Here is a 20,427-nt window from a genome sequence, read left to right as displayed (position 1 = left end):
CTTTGGAGCCTGTCCTGGAACTAGCTCTGTAGACCAGGCTGGTCTCGAACTCACAGAGATCCGCCTGCCTCTGCCTCCCGAGTGCTGGGATTAAACTCACCCACACTCTTAAAAGCAACACTAAGTAAACTCACTGGTTCTGCAAGCTAGATTTGAGTGTATGCCTTACTTTGGTCTGCTGGTGGTGCCCTAATTGGGGTGAAGAGACTTTTGTTTGTCTTCCTGGAAAAGATTTACATAACTGTGATAAAGACATTCAGTGTAGGACTGGAGAAATGGCATGATGGTTAAGAGCACTAGCTGCTCTTTCAGAGGAACTAGGTCCAATACCTAGCACCTACATGACAGCTGTCAACCACCTGCAAGTCCATACAAGCAAGCAAAGCACCCATACTCATTTAAAAAAAGGATGTTGGCCGGGCAGTGGTGGTGCACACCTTTAATCCCAGCACTCAGGAGGCAGAGGCAGACGGATCTCTGTGAGTTTGAGGCCAGCTTGGTCTACAAGAGCTAGTTCCAGAACAGGCTCCAAAGCTACAGAGAAACCCTGTCTCGAAAAATGGGGGGACGACTTGTTTCCAAGCTTGGCAGCCTAATTTGATCCCCAGAATCCATATGATGGAGGGAGAGATCCAACTTGGAGGACTTATCTTCTGACCTCTAGAAGTGAATTGCGCATGGGGCGTACATGATATTCCTTTTTATTTATTTATTTTTGAGACATAGTTTCTCTGTAGCATCTTGCCCCTTATAGACTAAAAACAAAACAAAACTGGAAGCAGAGGAAATAATCTCAACTTATTCTACTATAGAATGGCATTATTATTCTCATAGCAAAACCAGACTTTATAAGAAAAATACAAATCACTATCTCTCCATGGAAACTGACATAAACATTTTAAACAAAAGTTTAGTAAACAGAACTCAAGAAATTACAAAAGAGTAATGCATCATAAACAGTTTACCCCAGGGATACAAAGGTGATTTAATATTGAAAAATGAGGCTAGGGGTGTAGCTTGGTAGTATAGTGCTTCTCCAGCATGCACAAGGCCCAGCAACATATTAAAAAAAGAAAAAAAAAAAGAAAGCCAGGCATGGTAGCACATGCATTTAATCCCAGTACTTGGTGGGCAGACACAAGTAGATCTCTGAGTTCAAAGCTAGCCTGGTCTACCCAAATTCCAGAACACCCAGAGCTACAGAGAAACTATGTCTCAAAAATAATAAATAAAAATGAATATCAATATTTAAGAAAGGACAAGTCAATATTTTAAAAAGGGGGGGGGTGCCCTGGATGGCTCCATGGCCAAGAGCCCTGGCTGGACATGTACGTATGTATGCACACATGTCTTTTTAAAGGCACTGCTTCTCTTCTGCCACCTGACTTCACTTTCACTGCTGCACTAAGTTGGCCTTTACTAGACTTCCCAGGTCTACTTCTAAGAAACGGACTACAGTTCTGAAGCTGGTCTACTTAACAATAGGCAATGAGCTGTTCTGACTTCTGTGCACCTCACTCTCCTATCTCCAAGGGGGAAAATAAAAAGAGGACTTTCTTACAGGCACTGGTGAGGGTTACAGGAGTGAGTGTGTGCATATGTGAGTAGCACTTCCAACAGTGCCTGGGCTGTGGTAAGAACTACGTATGGGTTAGCTCTTATTAGCACCTCTGGAAAACCTAGTTCCTTTTTTGGTTTTTTGAGACAGGGCTTCTCTGTGTAACAATCGTGGCTGTCCTGGAACTCAGTTTGTATAGTGATATTTTATTTGCGTTTTAATAAATAAAGCTTGCCTGAAGATCAGAGTGCAGAGTTAAGCCACTAGAGATCAGGGAGTGGTGGCAAACACCTTTAATCCCAGGACTCAAGACCACCCTGGACTACATGAGACTCAATCTGTCTAAAAAGAGAAAGAGACTCACACAAAGGTGCTCCATGAACTAGGGAGTCACACACCTTTAATCCCAGCACTAGGGTGGTGGAGACAGGGGTGGTATGGCTGGGCAGAGAGTTATATAAGGCAGGAGGAGACAAGAGCTCACTGCAGTCTGCAGTCATACTGAGGATGGGACCATGCCTTTGTTTGTCTGAGCCTTGGTAGAACTCTCTCGTGGTTGGCTGCTTTGCTTTTCTAATCTCCAGCTTGAACCCAATATCTGTCTCTGGGCTTTTATTATTTGTGCTATATCTGGCACTCAACTTTTGGGGTGCAAATTTATAAAAAAGCCATTTGCTGGTGGCTGGACCAGAGCTACACGTGGCCAGAGTGTAGGTTTTGCTTTCTTCTCTCCTGGTGGGCTTTCCTGAATCCCCCTATTAAGCTGCTGCCAAACTAGGTAGCTGCCTTGAAATCCAGTCAGGTTTTTATTATTCTACACAGCAGCAATAAGCCTCACATACTCATCATCACTGGTAGAGATCTGCTAAGAAAATTGGGAATTTTTTAAGGTAGAAATTAGTTCAAAGAGAGAGTTTTTTCCCATCTTAAAAAATGGGAAACACAATTACAATAGAGAAAGTTAGGTCTCTGTATGATTATGTAATGCATGATTTAAAAGTGAAACAACTAAATGAAGGGATAATCAATATAGCCAGGATTGGCGTACTGTTAATTATCACTTTGATAATCCTTGTTGTTGTTTTGATAATTCTTGGTTTATCTCTTAAAAAGTTGTTTGGTTTGACTGCCAAGATACAGTCTTTAGAAAAACTAAATAAAACAGACATAGAGATATTCAGATCCAGAGGAATTTAAATGACAACCAATTTCAGCATTGCATTATAAGGTTAGAGAGGAATAGCCTAAGTTTTTCAAACAACCAACCTTAATATATTCAGTAACCTTATAGAAATTGCCAGATAGAGGCTCTGAAGAGCTGAAAAGGCTCCTGTGCCAAAGTTAGATTTAAGGAGATTCAAGGAAGTCATAGTGTCATATGGTATGTATTCACCTTTTGCAAAGCAAATATTAAACTTGTGGTTACTCTGTAATAGAATTATCTCAAAAGACTGGATAAACTTGGTTAAAGCTGTTTTAGAGCCTGGTTCACAATCCCAATGGAGTATTTGGTTCAGAGATGAGGCTAACACTATTGAACAATGGAGTAAAGCTGGAGGTATAGAAATCTCCCAAGATCAACTTCTTGGAGAAGGAGATTATGCTACTATAGAAAGGCAATCTTTATATAATGATCACACCCTGGCTTTATGCCATGTAGCATATTTGAATGTTTGGGACAGAACTGGAGAAGTAGAAAAAAAATTTGACTCATTTATTAAAGTTATACAGGGCCCAAAGGAAACCATCACAGATTTCTTACAAAGATTGACTTCAGCAGTAATAGAATGATACCAAATCTAGAAGCTAGACAAGTGATAATTGAATCTCTGGCTTTTGAATATGCTAATTCTCAATGCAAAAGGATAATTAGGCCTTTAAAGGCAAGGTCAGGGGGCTGGAGAGATGGCTCAGTGGTTAAGAGCATTGCCTGCTCTTCCAAAGGTCCTGAGTTCAATTCCCAGCAACCACATGGTGGCTCACAACCATCTGTAATGGGGTCTGGTGCCCTCTTCTGGCCTGTAGGCATACATACAGATAGACTATTGTATACATGACAAATAAATAAACAAATAAATATTAAAAATAAAAATAAAAAAAAAGGCAAGGTCAGGACCTTTGGAGGAATGGATCTGAGATATAATCAATATTAAATCTCATGACAATGATGATGCTAGGCTAGGAGAGGTGATTTCCAGAGGTTTGAGGAAAAATCAAAATGTCAAGTGTTTATAATTGATGCAAACAAAGTCACCTCAAAAGAGATTATAAACAGGATATTCCTAGAAACAATGTTTTTTTTCTAAGCATAATCCAAACAGAATGCCTTCCCTTCTAGATTATGCAGGTGTGGCAAAGGCAGACATTGGACTAATGAATGTAGATCAGCCAAGAGATATTCAAAGTAACCCTTTGCCATAGGGAAACTCTTTGAGGGGCCCCTATGCCAAATCTGGTCCTGTCATTTCCTGTCATCACAGAGGAAAACTCCTTCCCAGAGCAATTAAAGAACATAATGCCTATTGTAAGAAACCATACTGCTCTGGATAATAGAACAGCTATAAAAGAGAGAACAAAAAATTCAGGAGAAACAATAGAATGAGTATTTTGACAAACATATAAATGAACAAAGATCAAAATTAAAAATACGAATAAATGATGTTGTCATCAAAGGTATGGTAAACACAGGTGTGTATGTAACAATAATTTGACCAGAATCTTGGTATCCAAATTGGCCTCTTCAGGAGGTAAATGTTCAGCTTTTAGGGATCAGAACTTTATCTCGGGTAAAACAGAGCGTGAGATAGATCAAATGTATAAAGTCAGAAGGACGGGAAAGAAAATTAAGGCCATATGTGACTAACATAGCAAAGAATTTGTGGGAACATGATTTGTTACATGGAATACTCAGATTAATATTCTCCAAATCTTAGAAACAAACCATAAATTAACCTACATTTCTGGAACAAATATTAGAAGTTATTATAAAAAAATGGTCACCGACCGCTCAGGTTGTACAAGAACAGGGTACAACAGCTGCTGAATTTCCAAAGGCATCAACAGCCCTACTTTTAAAATGGTCAACAGACAAAACTGTTGCGCAATGGCCTTTAACTACAGAGAAACTGCAGACTTTAAAACATCTGGTACAGGAGCAACTAAATGCTCTCAGCATACTGAAAAATCAACCAGTCCTTGAAATTCTATATTTGTTATTAAAAAGAAAGCTGGAAAATGGAGACTGGTAACAGTTTTAAGAATTGTTAATAAGGTGAGTCAGCCAATGGGTTCTCTACACTCTGGAATTCCTTTGCCTTTTCTATGGTCTTATAGCTATTGATTTAAAAGATTGTTTCTTCACTATACCTTTAAAGAAAAAGATAGAGAAAAGTTTGCCTTCACAGTGCCTATTTACAATAATTCTCAGTCTGATAAGAGATATCAATGGGAGGTTCTCCCACAGGGACTGTTAAATAGGCCATCCTATACCAATATTATATGTCAGCCATTGGAAATAATATGTAAGAAATTTCCTCAATCTATAGTTTACCATGATATGGATGACATCTTATCAGTTTAATAAAATACAGATACTTTAGAAGGAATGTTTGAAGAAGTAAAGAAAATTTTGCTTTGCTAGGGATTACAAATTGCTTCTGAAAAAATACAAAAAGGATATTTTATTAATTACTTTGGTTATAAAATAGGTTTACAAAAAAATTAGACCCCAAAAGGTACAAATTAGGAGAGATCAATTATAGATTCTTAATAACTTTCAAAGATTGCTAGGAGACATTTCCAATCCACAGCCCACTATTGGGATAAAGCCTGATGAACTGAGTAATTTAAACAAAACCTTAGATGGTGATAAGATGGTAAATAGTCCCAGGAAACCATCAGCTCATGCTGAGAGAGAAATGGCTTTGATAGATAAGAAATTACAGAAGGCACATGTAGATTATGTGGATCCAAATCTTAACTGCATTCTGGTCATATTACCCTCCAAACATTCACCTACAGAAATTTTAACACAGAGGTAAGATATTATCTTAGAGTGGATCTTTTTGCCACACAAACCAAGTAAAAAATTAAAAAACTTATGTGGAAAAGGTCTCTAAGTTAATTCTAAATGGAAAATTGAGACTTCATCAATTAACAGAACAGGCCCAGCAGAAATTGTAGTACCATTCGCTAATGATGAAATTGACAAATTATAGGAAGAAAGTGAACCCTAGGAAAGATCTTGAAGTAATTTTTTAGGAGAGATTAACAACAAATATTCCAAAAGCAGGAGAATTCAACTCACAAAGAGAACCAACTGGATCCTTCTTCACATTATATGGGAAAAATCAGTATCTGGAGACCCTATATTCTATACTGATGCAAATAAATCAGGTAAGGCAGGTTGCAAATCAGAAAATTTAAGTAAAATGAATCAAAGTCCTTCGAGTTCAAAAAAGATTGACTCAGTAATCACACCATTTTCTGGAAGCTATGGCCATCATGGGTATTCCTGTACAAATAAAGACAATGCTCCAGCATATATCTCTAAGAAAATGAAACTGTTATTTGCTTATTATAATATAAAGCATATTACAGATATACAACTATACAGGCCAGGCAATTATAGAAAGATCAAATTGAACTCCAAAGGATATGTTAAATAAACAGAAAGGGATGCAAGACCCCCAGAAATAGATTGCATAATGCCTTATTAACTTTGAGTTTTAGAATTGCTAGTGAGAAAGGAACAACAGCTGTGGAGAGACAGTGAATACTAGAAAAAACTATGGAATTAAATCAGCCAGTATACTTTAAAGATATATTGACCTCAGAATGGAAACCAGGACATGAGTTACATTAGGGGAAGGGTTTTGTTTTTGTTTCCACAGGAGAAGAAAAACTATGGATACTATCAAAATTGATAAAGGTTCAATTTGAACAAGAGACACTTCTTAATTAGAAGAGATGATGATAGTTCATCAAACAGCATGGCTGTTTAATCTAAACTAACCTATAAAACTAACAAATCTTTTCATTTTATCAGATATGGCATGTCAAAAGAGAATCTCCCCAAAATTAGGGTTGGGGAAGGGTTTTATTTTTGTCTTTTCAGGAGAGTGAAGGAATACAGCTAAGGAATCTGAAGACTAGTGGACTGATGTGGGGTGATTTCTCATTAATAAAGAAACTGCCTAGACCCATTTGATAGGCCAACCCTTAGGTAGGCGGAGTAAACAGAACAGAATGCTGGGAGAAAGAATCTGAGTGAGTGAGTCGCTATGATTCTCCCACTCCAGACAGACGCAGGTTAAGATCTTTCTTGGTAAGCCAGCTTATGGGCTACAAAGATTAATAGAAATGGGTTAGATTAATATGTAAGAGCTAGCCAATAAGAAACTGGAACTAATGGGTTAAGCAGTGTTTAAAAGAATACAGTTTCCGTGTAATAATGTCGGGTAAAGCTAGCCGTGGGGGCGGCCGGGTGCCGGGGACGCAGCCCACCGCTCTTATTACTACAGTGGACAAATGAGACATCTGAAGAAAAAGGACAAATCATCTTAAAAAAAAAAACAAAAAACAAAACAAAACAAAACAAAAAAAGAGCAAATTGGCCTGTTGGTATATCACCTTTCCAACAGGATGAAATTTCATAAATCTTCCCAAATGTTTGTTTCTGCTGTTCTCTACAAACATATAATGTAAATGGTCTTTTTGAAGTCCAGTCCAATTAAAGATTAAAGCTGTCTTTGAAGTTGGAGTGTGGCTCTCCTTCTCTAAACCCAAGCATGCTTATTAAAGTAGAATTCAAAATCTCTGTCTCATGTCAGAAGAGCCACCTGATAAGGGACAGAAGAAAAACAAAAATTTAAGAACTATTTTATTGGGGCTGGAGAGATGGCTCAGTGGTTAAGAGCATTGCCTGCTCTTCCAAAGGTCCTGAGTTCAATTCCCAGCAACCACATGGTGGCTCACAACCATCTGTAAAGAGGTCTGGCGCCCTCTTCTGGCCTTCAGGCATACAGACAGAATATTGTATACATAATAAATAAATATTTAAAAAAAAAAAAAAGAACTATTTTATTGCCACTAATCTCATAATCTTTTGGTTTTATTTTGACTCTTTAACAGTTTTTCTTAAGGTATAAATAGTATCCCAAGATTTACAACATTTATATATCATATACATGATATATATATGTACACACATATATATGTATATATATACACACACACACATATATCCTTATATCATGATGTTAACAGTTGTATAGAATACTAACTACTTCTAGAAAAAGGCTTTATTTACCTTCTGGTACATTATTTGGGGTTTGAGTCTCTATTAGTTTTCTGCAGTGAGTCATGACCATGCTTAACAGTGACCTCTGAAGTCTCTGAAAGGAGGATGGGGCCCCACAACGACAATTCCTCCAGGACTATGATAACACCACTAAGTTGAAAAACACTATCTAAAGATTGGCTTTGAACTACAAACTGTTCAGAACAATTTTGAGGTGGCTGACTGAGAAGATCCAGCCTTACAGACTACTCTAGCCAGGACTTGAGACCAGCCCTGCACTTTTCCATTACACAGAGACTGGACAAAAAATGATAGAGCTGCCTCTCCCAGGACTTGACAATTAACCCAAATTTTTCTCTTCAGGATCCCCTAAAGATACCATTGCCCTCAGACAGCAGGAAGTAAATTTAAGACTATGACACCCACATTCCCAAGAGGTACGGGTGGGTGGGTTTTGGTCTTTCAATGGGTTATAGATATTTGTCATTGTTGGGGGTTGGTTACAATTTGTGATTGGAAACAGGAGGAAAGCTGAACAAAGGAGATTCGGAGTTCCTCTTTTGAGAAGAAAAAAGGGAGAATGATATGATATGATAAAAGGGTAGATTACTGAATCTACTCTGAAAAGAAAAAAAGGAGAATATAGATATGATAAAACAAAATTAATTATTGAATCTACTTTTAAAAAGCAACTACTAATTTCAAATATTTTGGATTAGATTTTTATATATTATTATTGTATATTATACAAATTTTGCATACTGATACAAATTTGAGATTAATTTTGTTAAAACATACTGTATTTATGTTTCTAATCTTGTCCAAGGTATTGTACCTATACAACTCATTTAATAATGTAATCCAAATTTCTAGTTCTTTAAAGTTATTATCACAACTGTTTAGGATAATGAGGAAATGCAGGTTAGTAATTAGTCACCTAGTACAATTAAACTTGTAGTCATATTAAGTATGTTCTCAAGGTCTAATAGAGATATATTTTAAATAGACAGGTCATCTTCAAATACTTCAGAGATCTATAGAATATGGCATTTAAGATGTTTTAATTAACATAGGTTTTTTTTTTTCACAATGAGACATGTCTGCTTCTGGTAGTAACAATCTACTTCATAGTAGATAGATAATGGGCATCGAACAATATCCACATGGAGTTTATTTTCTTTGTGGCAAAAGTAAGCTGCTGGGCAAGGCTGCTGACAGTACGCTATCCTAATGAGACAAGCAGGACACAAAAGATAGTGACACTAAACCTTGTCAAGACAGGCAGGATAGTCCTTCAAAAATCCTCTTCACAGAAAAGTCTGTCAAACACTCTAGGCCTTTAGGCTGAAAATGGATGCCCCAACATTGCAGAGGAATTTTAGGTGACTGTCCAGGCAGCCAGCTGTTTCTGTCATTTCTCATTTATTTTGGAAATCATTTGCTCACACTTCCTGTTTACTCAGTTAATATTATTTCCTTGGCTTGGCTGCTTTATTTTCCTTATCTTCAGCTTGAATGCAATATCTATCTCTTGGTTTATATTATTTGTGCTACAGCTTTGTAGCACAAGACCAGGGTGGCCTTGAAATCACTGAGCTCCACTTGCCTCTGCCTCCCAAGAACTGGGATTAAAGATGTGTGCCACCACCACTCAGCTGAAAACCTAGTTCTTAATTTCTGCTATTTCTCAGGTACTATCTGGTCCATATTGGGATGCATTTGGACAAGTTAAACTGAATTTTTGAGAGCAGTAGAGGAAGGTAGTCAGTCTGGAGTGTAGTGTTTACATTGTAGCCCTTCCATTCTCTAGCTTAGGTAACCTTGGACACCCTACTTAGCCTCTCAGGACGTCTTAATTCTGAGAATCATAAAACCATGAGACTGCAGTAAGGACAGAGCAAGTGCCATGTCTTTTCCACTCTCAAGGCCAGGCTTGTTTATTATAATGTCTTGTAGTCCTAGGCTAGCTTCTGCAGAGACAGAACGAACACTAGCCTCAGGAGAGTCCATTTGAAAGGTTTAAAATAGCATCTGAGTAAGCAGTTTTCTTCTGCACTGAGTGGAATTGGGAGGACAGTTGGAGGCTATTGCTATTATACTGAAATCATCTTTGTTAAATCTCTGCTTACCATTTTGGTTTTGGATATATATTTTTCTTTTTTGAAAGCTCTAATCCAAACTTTGTTTTACAGTGCAAAGGCAACTACAGTCACGCTGGCTTTCCCCTTTACATCTATCCCACTACTTACTCAGATTTTACTTTACACATATCACAAGCAAATAATTAATATTTATTTATTTATTTGGGAGATTGTTTTTGAGGCAGAGTTTTGTTATGTACTCCAACCTGGCCCAAAACTTGTGATTTTTCTGGGATTATAGATGTGTACCATACACCTGGCTATAGGGGTCATTTAAAAGTCTACTTACATCAAAAAAGTTAAGACTTGAATATACACCTCTCCTTACTTGCTTCTGTCTCTGGAGTCACCACACCTGACAGCTCTCATGCTTTTGCACTTTGGATCCAGGTTTACCAACACAACCAACTCCATTTTCTCTTATCACTTATATTAATCTCCTACTTAGCCTGACTCCAGAATCCACATGCTTTTAGCCATTACATGTTCACCAGAACATGGGTTCTTAGGTCAGGCTATCTAGATAGCATCTGAGCATCCATATGTATTAGTGTGAATACCTCTAGGCTTCCCATTTCCTTATGTGGAAAGCAAGAACAGTCCTATCAATAGCAGTATTAACTATCCTTTCATGACTGCAGAAGAACTGATCTAACAAACGGTAAGTACCCAAACATCATTAGTTACTACATTCATCCCCAACACAATACTGCTTTCTCACCAGAAGCTTAAGTAGACCCACAGACTGAATTAAGAAACCAAGACCCCACTTGGGAGGCAGATGGATCTCTGTGAGTTCGAGACCAGCCTGGTCTACAGAGCTAGTTCCAGGACAGGCTCCAAAGCCACAGAGAAACCCTGTCTCGAAAAAGCAAAAAAAAAAAAAGAAAGAAACCAAGACCCACTCTTGCTCTTAACATTGAGGAAACACCAGTTGAAAGACACTGGGGCTAGAGAGGTGGCTCAGTGGTTAGGAGCACTGACTGTTCTTCCAGAGGACCTGGGTTCAATTCCCAGCACTCACATGGCAGTTCACACCTGTCTATAACTCCAAGATCTGATACCCTCACACAGACATGCATGCAGGTAAAACACTGCATTTTAATGCACATAAAATAAAAACTAATAAATTTTAAAAAGACATGTTTTAATCTGGAAATGTGACTTACCTTTAAGTCCGCATTGGCAGCAAACCTCTGTCCGATTAAAGCTGCATTTCCTCCTACATAGTGCTGTAAGACAATTCAAGGTTATCAGCACTCAAACAAGTGCATAACCCAAGCTTAATCATTTCTAAGGTTAAAAACAGTCCATTTCGGGGATGGAGAGATGGCTCAGTGGTTAAGAGCATTGCCTGCTCTTCCAAAGGTCCTGAGTTCAATTCCCAGCAACCACATGGTGGCTCACAACCATCTGTAAAGAGGTCTGGCCTTCAGGCATACACACAGACAGAATATTGCATACATAATAAGTAAATATTTAAAAAAAAAAAAAAAAACCAGTCCATTTCTACCCCAGCAGTTTTAACTCTTTTTTCGGAATTGTTTTTATTTTGTGTTTATGGGTGTCTTGCCTATGTCTGTGTCTGTGTACCACATGTTTGTGATACGTGAAGAGGCCAGAAGAGGATATTGGATCCCCTGGAAATATGAGCCTCCATGTGGTGCTGGCAATTGTACTCTGGTCCTCTGCAAGAGGAGTCATTGAGATATCACCCCGGCCCCCACTAATATATTTTGATTTTTCTTTTTTCCTGGTTTTTTGAGACAGAGTTTGATGTAGCTCAGACTAGCCTCAAGCTCCCTATGTAGCTGAGGCTAGTGCTGAACTTCTGATCCTTCTGTCCACTTCCCATAAGCTAGGATCACATGTATCTATCACCAGGCTACCTGCACCAAGCCTGGAGGTGACTTGACAACAAAGGTTACAAATGAGGTTAATAAAACAGAAACAAAGCAAGGTATCACGGTGGCCCATGCCTTTAATTCGAGCATTCTGGAGGCAGAAGCTGGCTTAACTCTGTGAGTTCAAAGCCAGTCTCATCTACAAAGCAAGCTCCAGGACAGTCAGAGCTACACAGAGAGACCCTGTCTCAAAGCAAACAAAACAAAACAGACATGGAGTAATAAGGAAAGATGGAGAGAATAAATATGAAAATCAGTATGGCTGTTTGAATTAGATCAAATTGGCCCTGAGCTTCCAGGCAGTTAAAGCAGAGAAGAGAAAACACAAAAGGTATGACTGTACCTTATCCCACATCCTGTGATTCCTTAATGGAGCATACGACTATGTCATTCTCCTAAATATCACTCAATACCTGAGCACATCCTTCTCTCAGTGCTGGAGTCTAGGGCCTGTGAGTGCTTTCAGCTGCATCCTTAGTCCTAAGACGTAGCTGCGCAGTTTTGTTTTTCGTCATTTAATCTGTTTGTTCTTTTCCTCTCCTTCTTGAGTGCTGAGATTAGGAGTTCACATCATCACACTGGGCTCTAAAATGTAATTTTCTGTGGGGACTTTGGGGTGGAGAAGTGGGTGACACAGTGTCTTGCTATGTAGCTTAGGGTACTTTGAGCTCACAGCAATCCTCCTATATCAAGCTTCCAAAGAGCTGAGATTACAGGCATGAACCAACATGCCTAGTTTAAAATGTACCTTTAAAATATATTTTGTATTTTATTTAATTCAATGTCTATAATACAGGTAAGTTTTGCTTTGCTTGGTTCCAATTTGTATGCATAAATTTTCCAGTTATGATCATTTAATTAAATAACACTAGTGTGGTGATATTTTGTTTGTCCTCTAACAAATAAAGTTTGCCAGAAGATCAGAGCGCAGAGTTAGCCGCTAGTTAACCATAGAGGTCTGGAGGTCTGTACAGACAGGCAGGAAGTGATATGGCTGGGTGGAGAGGGGAATATAAGGTGAGAGGAAACAGGAGACAGCAGATAAGAGTTGGTTGTGGCTTGCTCCTTTGTCTCTCTCATCTTTCAGCATTTACCCTGATATCTGGCTCTGGGTCTTTATAAGTAAGAGCAATTAGAATTTGCGCTGCACACTAGTTTCTCCAACAACACAGCTTAAATTTCAGTTTCTATGGTAAGTGTAGCTGCATAAAGGACAAACATTGCTCCCAGACTTTTCAGCTTACAAATTACCCCACCAAGGAGAGATGTGCATTATGAATAATTAATCACATCCTCTCTTTGTATTCTATACGTTATCCACTTTAGGAATAGACAGTGAAGTATGTAGCTGTGCTGCCTGTTTCCCAGTGTCAAATCCACATTAGATTTACTACAAGGAAAGGCCTAAGGAGGAAATGCCAGCAAAGAGGGAAGTGTAAGAAAGGACCAAGGGGATACTGTGGGAAACGGACACAAGAGACTAGAAGCAGCATCACGGAGGAACGCTGACATTGACACTGTGTACAGTGGGTGTACAGAGCCTTTCTTGCTTTCAGCTCATGATCTCTCTTCCACCCCTATCTTGCAGCGGTGAAAGGTAATTCTCCAAGTCAGCCTTCCTCTGGGTCCCTGGACCTTTGGCTAGGACACCCTGCCCTTCTATATTAGAGTCCTGAGTCCTTTCCAACAACATATGATACTGTCTCTGCTCTCCTTTCCCCACTGACATCTCAGTCTCCAAAATGGTCCTCTCTAGACAGGATTAGGGATCTCTTACCACCTAATTTGAATAGCATTTAATACAGCTTCAGCTCTTAGGTGATAAACATCTGGAACACAACTAGCTCCTTCAGGTTAGGGATCACCTTCTTAGGATATGGGCTAAGTAAGTGTCTGTTGCTAAGTTTGGAGAGAGGGTAGAAGTAGCACACTGACATGTTGGGAAATACAATGGCTGCCCTGGTAATAAACTCTCCCAGGTAAAGTCCCTCACACAGAACAACTCCTAGTCTCTCCACACTGCAGCTCTCATCTAGAAAGCAGGCAGTTCCAGCTGGTACTTCATATTGCTAAGCATGGATTCGGATGCCTTGGAAACTCAAATAACAGCCAGTTCAGTTAAGAAGCCTGAGAAGTTCTCCCTGAGCAACACTCCATCTTTTTGGTCCTTAACCCACGCAGAGGCAGAGATTAAACAACTTACTCTAGAGGCTGGCCATTACTCTCACCCTGTGCTTTAGGTCAATCAATCTGTTTATGCAGGACAGAGATAGCTTTCTACATAAAAATTTGGAATTTTCTGTGATGGGTAGCTCAAATTTAGTCTACATGTCAGATTTAACGTTTTACTTAACTACAATGGATAGAAGAATTCACTAGGAAATGTTAGGGAAATTTCAAGATTGCTACAAAACAGACACATCGTTTCCACAGGATGGTTTATCTGTTGGTTATCAGGCCACCAGCCTTACAGCTGATGGTAATTTGAAAAGGTACCAAACTGAGGCATCAGTAGAAGGTAAGCAAGACATTTTTCTAGCATTTAGAAATAATGTGGACCATCGAAAAGCAGAATTTAATTCCTATAGGATTCCTGCCCCCTCCATCAAAGCAGAAGAGGACATAAAGCAAACTGGCTTAAATACCAGGATCATAAAGACTAGTGTTCCCTTTCAAGAGAGGACTTCTGCTGGTGCGCTGAGCCGTCCGGATGGATATGACAACTGTGTCCTTTACAGACTTGGCTGGCTAATGCCTCACTCATTTCTAATGCTCAGGATGGCCACTTCAGAAGACAAAACGAATTTAAATCTCAAAGGGATCAAAATCAAAATGGTCACCAAGGTTTGCCTGTGATTGGTACCAATTAAAAATATATTAACAACTTCCCTAGCAGGGCTGGAGAACTGGCTCAGCAGTTAAGAGCACTGGCTGCTCTCCCAAAGGTCCTGAGTTCAGTTCCCAGCAACTATATATGGTGGCTCACAGCCATTCGTAATGAGATCTGATGCCCTCTTCTGGCCTGCAGGCAGAATACAAGCAGAACACTGTATACATAATAAAAATAAATCTATAAAAACAGAACAAAACAAAAAACTTCCCTAGTCAGAATTCAGGTTCATACTTATGTGAGACCTGTCTTTTGCATAAAATGAGGGCCCTACATAAGGAGGAAGAATTACTGGGGCTTAGTGGTGCTGGGATGAGAGAAATCAGAACCAAAACTCATCCCTAGGGTACGTAGAGGACAGGCATGCTGGTGAGATGGGAAGAGCCAAGGTTGCATCTCCAACTCTAGAACTGACTCTTCTACCACACACTGTGCTTCTACCATGCGGGTTCTAGGGTTTTGTTGATAATCACAGGTGAGCTAAAGATACTGAAGTTCCTATGTCTAGTGTGTTTTGCTCTATAAACAAGTGGTTCTCAAAACAAGGTCCTCAATCCAATTGTGTTAACCAAGAAACTTGCTAGAAAAGAAAACTCTAGGTTTCCACAGACTGAACAGGATCTCAGAACACCAGTGGCAATTTCTTTTAAGAGTCCCTATCCCACCTCCCCTCAGGGATTCCAACACATACTTCAGCCTGAGAACTACCAATCTAGACCAGCAGATTTCAAACAGTGTGATTCTGCCAGCGCCTCTTCCCCACAGGAAACACAGGAGAGTGTCTGAGATAGTTTGGCCATCACAGTGGAGAGCAGAGCTTTGCACTTAGCAGTCTGAAGTGGGAGGTTGCTGACAACTCCCTAACACACAGGACAGCCCTTCTCACAGAACATTAGCCTCCACCCTCTCAAAACACTCTGGTCTGGACAGACGAAATAAAGGTGAAGACACTCCCAAACCCCTTCCCAAAAGGATTTAGACAGAGCTCTGTGTGGGCTTATCTTTTTTTCCTTCCTTCTTGGCAAGGACTCAGACATATTAAGATTACTGCAAACTATATATAAAAAATTATAACCTGAGGGGAGAGGGACTGGGAGGAAGAGAGGGAGGAAAACTGTGGCTGGGATGTAAAATAAATAAATACATTTATTTAAAAAAATAAAGTATAGAAACACAAACAAATATGGAAAAAATAAATTATAACCTAAACTAGGAACAGACATACATACTTCTAACCTTTAGTCTGGTAACAAAGAAGGAGGGAGGGTGTTCTGTATGACCCAGAACAGAAATCCAAGTAAAAGAAATAGTAGGATTAATGACATACACAACACAAAATTTTACAAAAAGGGCCAACCCACAGAATTGGATCTTGGTGTACAATGAAAGAGAAAAGAGAAAGCTGCCCTTTTTTGGTTTTGTTTTTTGGAGACAGGATTTCTCCATAGCTTTGGAGGCTGTCCTGGAACTCCCTCTGTACACCAGGCTGGCCTTGAACTCAGAGATCCACCTGCCTCTGCCTCTGGAGTGCTGATATTGGTGTGCACCACCAATGCCTGACTGAGAAAGCTGCTTCTAAAAACCCTGTTAAAAAAAAAAAAAAAAAGGCTATCTCCCTCCCTTAACAAAGTTTGTAGCACTGGTAATTGGGGCAAACCTGGGCTCCGGGGAACTCGGATGCAGTCTGGGCAATGTCATGGAAGGTTTCCTTATCACTGAAGAAGCGCTCAGCAGCAGCTCCCTTCCCCATGAAGTATACAAAGGCTTCTTCCAGATCACTTCTTGAGTGCAGAACAGCATGATCTCTTCCACTCCCAGGACTGAGACCAAGTGCCTGCAAAAGCTTCACGCCAGAGATCACCACATCCACACAGGCATTAACTCTGGAAGGAGAGAGACGAAAGGAAGCTAAAGCATGGGGCGGCAACTCTGAATTTACCTACAGAGAGCAGCTCTGCAGACAGCTGGTGTAGGTTTGACACCAGGACAATAAAGCAAACATCATATATCTAAAGAATGATTTTATCTGGACATACATATTGGAACTCTTTTTCAGAGTCAGGCAAACTTTTATTGTCAGCTACAAACTGAGAATGCAGGTACTCAGCACTCAGATCAACAATATCATGGGAACAAAAATGCATTTATGCAAAGATGCTAGCAAAACTATGTTGTCTGGATGCAAGTCCCTTCAACTTCTGAATCTGTTTCCTTGACTATAAAATGGCAACAATACAAGTTAAGTTACAGTAAAGATTTAATAAATTAATGTATGTTTTAAAGTGCAAAAAAAAAAAAAAATCTTGTCAAAAGGCAGCCGTCAGACACTTTCCTCCAAAGACAAGACAGGACATTGGGCAGACTACACTAACTACCAAATACTCCGAGCTGAAGCTGCATCTTAGAACTGAGCATGGCTTGGAAGACTTGGGCGGGCCTGTAACCTTGTTGTAGCTCAGTACTTGACATGAGTTCACAGAAGTGGTCCATGCACTTCAAAGGGCTGTTGAGAAACCAGTACAGCATCACCTGGTTGGTTGTATGAAATTATAAAGCCTCATCAACTTAGTAAGACCTTGTTTCAGAAAAAAAAAAAAAAGACCAGGTATGTTGGCTTATGCCTTTAAGTCCAGGATTTAGGAGGCTGAGACAGGATTGCTGTGAATTCCAGGACAGCCTAGATAAGTCTAAGTGTAAAACCCTCAGCAAAAATAAGCAAACACAGCCTGGTCTACAAGAGCTAGTTCCAGGACAGGCTCCAAAACCACAGAGAAACCCTGTCTCAAAAAACCAAAAAAAAAAAAAATAAAAATAAATAAAAATAAAAAAATAAACAAACAAAAAAATCCCTAAAAATAACAGAAAAATGTTACTGACCATCTACTTATATGCAGATGCCAAACTAATAACTCTATGTACCTGTCACACCCTGTCACCAGTTAAACTCTCCCTCTAAAGCTAACAACATCCTTCAACATCAACAAGCACATTGCCAGAGCTTCACTGTGGAGAGGAAATTAAGACAAAGAAACTAACAAATTGTGCTCACTTGACAGGAGGGCAGAATTTCAAAACATATAAATCGTTGTGTGATATGGAGAGAACAAAATCCAACAATTAGGGAACAAACAGGACAAAGACACCGAATGTCTATCTAAGAAGGGGGTTAGAGAAGGAACTGGAAGCCTAGCTTCCTGGTCTATGAGCAGAGACCGGGTGGGAACAGCGTTCTTCTCCCTAAGCTGAAACGTCTCAAAGGATAGTGTTTCTTATCACTTCCCTCCATGGCATCCTCAGTAAAACGTTTCCTAAAGTTCACTCTAGCTTTAACAGTCTCTGCCTTGGATACCGAAAGAACTAATCATAGTCACGAGATATCTGGCTGAAGAGAATCAAGGACTGGGGGTGCTATGCCCTGGATGGTGTCTAGTGAGGCACCAAAGTCAGGACGGGCATGTTCAGATAAGGAACACCAAGTCAACAAGGGCTGTGAGCTCAGTTATTAGTCGTCATGGCTCCAGCTGAGAGGAGCTATAGTAGAGATTAACTAACATTCCAAAAGCCACAGACTGGAGCAGCTTTAATTCAAACTCAGATTCGTCTACACTGAATTCCTCGCGGGAGGCACAGGTAAGCAAAGCTATGAGGAAAGGTCTATAACATGAATGTTCATCTAGAGTAGAGAATTTAGAGAGAGCAAAGCTCAGGGCAAAGAAAGACTCGACTCAATGTGAGGTTGAGGGCTTCATTTTTGTTTGTTTGTTTGTTTGTTTTTTTTGTTTTTCGAGACAGGGTTTCTCTGTGGCTTTGGAGCCTGTCCTGGAACTAGCTCTGTAGACCAGGCTGGTCTCGAACTCACAGAGATCCGCCTGCCTCTGCCTCCCGAGTGCTGGGATTAAAGGCGTGCGCCACCATCGCCCGGCGAGGGCTTCATTTTTATCCCATAGGCAATAGATACCCAGGTCCAATTCAGAAGCAGGGAGGAGTTACATTTTTAGAAAGTCAAGGTGGGCTTCATTTAAGCACTGGCATCTCAAAAGTAAGCAGTCCCGGTCCTCAGCAAACTCCTAACTTCAGCCTCATTCTCAGAAGCCGCTTCAGCTGAAATCCCACAAATCCTCTGCAGCCCAGTTTAACCGGCTCCTTTCTTTCTGTCTCTTATTCTGGTATCCGTGGGGCCTAAATACGGAAGCAGAAGCGGGAAAGACAAGTCTTACACTGACTGTTATTACAGCACCTGATGGCTCTGTGTGTGTGTGTGTGACCTCAGAAACCAGTATTTCTAAGACAGCTTGTCATTTGTGATGACTGAACACTTAGAACCACCTGCTTCATAAAGTTGCTAGACCTGGTATGGAGAGCCTGCTTTCTTTAACTGCCCATCCACCCTGCTATCCAGCATCTCCAATCTCACCCTCCAGTATCACTGCCAAGCAATGGTTTGGGTTCTTTCCTCCCTTCACCAGAGCCCCACAATGGCCTCTTTACCAGTATCAGGGTCTCCAGACAACCTGCCTTACGGACCATACTAAACCATGTGCTTTGAGTGAGAAATGAATCCACGTGTCAAACTACAACCCACCCTCACTCCAAAATGAAATTTTAGTACATTTGCTCCCTAACCCCATGCCCTACCTTTACATTTAAACACCTCTGGGTAAGAAATAATGTTGCTAGTTGCTTTGTGCTAGCCACAAAAAGGTGCTGAGCAGTTAGAATAGGTTAAAATAGTTGCTCAAAAATCTATCTTTTCCATTCCCATCAGATATTTTCAACAACAAGGAACTTTAGCAGCACTCGCCTGTTTATAAAGCTTTACTCTCTTCTCCATCACCAACTCCAAGATTCCCTTCTTCTCAGCATTCTCATTCTCAAATCCTGCTACTGTAGTCCAGGATGGCCCCAAACACACCCTCTTCCCACCTCAGCTACCAGGGCTGCAATTACAGGTGTGCACACCACAACCGATGCCTCCTCGTTTCTTCTTCGCTGTGGACTTTTCCCACACTTGGTCCTTGCTTAGATGTATCTGTTCCCTTGCCTTGATCAGAAGAAATCTTTTTCTCTCTAGATCTATCACACAAGTTATCATGGAATATATTTTCTATCATGGTCTCAACAAGATGTCCCATCCATATGGTTTTGCTACAATGTAATTTTGATATTCCTCCCACCAAGGAGTAACCCATGTGCCCTCCCCTTAAAACCAGGTGGACCAAACTCTGGGAAATCTGATCCTATAGTTAAATCATGAGACATTAAGCCATCTGGCTAGCCTAGTCTCCCTGTTCTGAGAATCCGAACAGCCAGAAGATGCCTCTTGTAGATGGAAAACCTCAGTGGTCATTCCAGCCTTGATCAATCTTAATGATAAACCTAGTCTCAGTCATTACCCTATTATAACTGTAGAAGTCCCCAAATGCTAGAAGTGCTCAGCTGAACCCAATCATATCTTAGAATAACAAAAGGTCAAGAAATAAGGCAGTTTTAAGTAAGTTTAGAGGTGATTCATTACTATGTAACAACAGAAAATGAAATGCCATTTCCTTGGAGCATTTTCTACTATCCCATCCTGGGAGGAATTAGCAATTCTTTGGAATAGCTGGACTGCCTTTTTTTTTTTTTTTTTTTTT

The 20,427-nt window shown here is 40.0% G+C and overlaps 1 protein-coding gene across 2 annotated transcripts in view; it reads right to left on the bottom strand.

Annotated features, from left to right (window-relative positions):
- The window catches only part of Adpgk (ADP dependent glucokinase), a 33,642-nt gene that overhangs the window by 9,825 nt on the left and 3,390 nt on the right, over nucleotides 1–20,427 (bottom strand). For both annotated transcript variants that reach the window (XM_005369496.2, XM_005369495.2), the window contains exons 2-3: nucleotides 16,452–16,677; nucleotides 11,170–11,232 (exon numbers count right to left, since the gene is read on the bottom strand). In XM_005369496.2, the coding sequence (XP_005369553.1) occupies nucleotides 11,170–11,232; nucleotides 16,452–16,677 (289 nt within the window). The remainder of the gene's footprint in view (nucleotides 1–11,169; nucleotides 11,233–16,451; nucleotides 16,678–20,427) is intronic.

Source organism: Microtus ochrogaster, unplaced genomic scaffold (genome assembly GCF_000317375.1).
Source record: "Microtus ochrogaster isolate Prairie Vole_2 unplaced genomic scaffold, MicOch1.0 UNK49, whole genome shotgun sequence".
In the NCBI taxonomy this organism is placed as follows: Eukaryota; Metazoa; Chordata; class Mammalia; order Rodentia; family Cricetidae; genus Microtus; species Microtus ochrogaster.
Note: the sequence above shows the minus strand (reverse complement) of the source record. Positions and strands in the feature narration are given on the sequence as shown.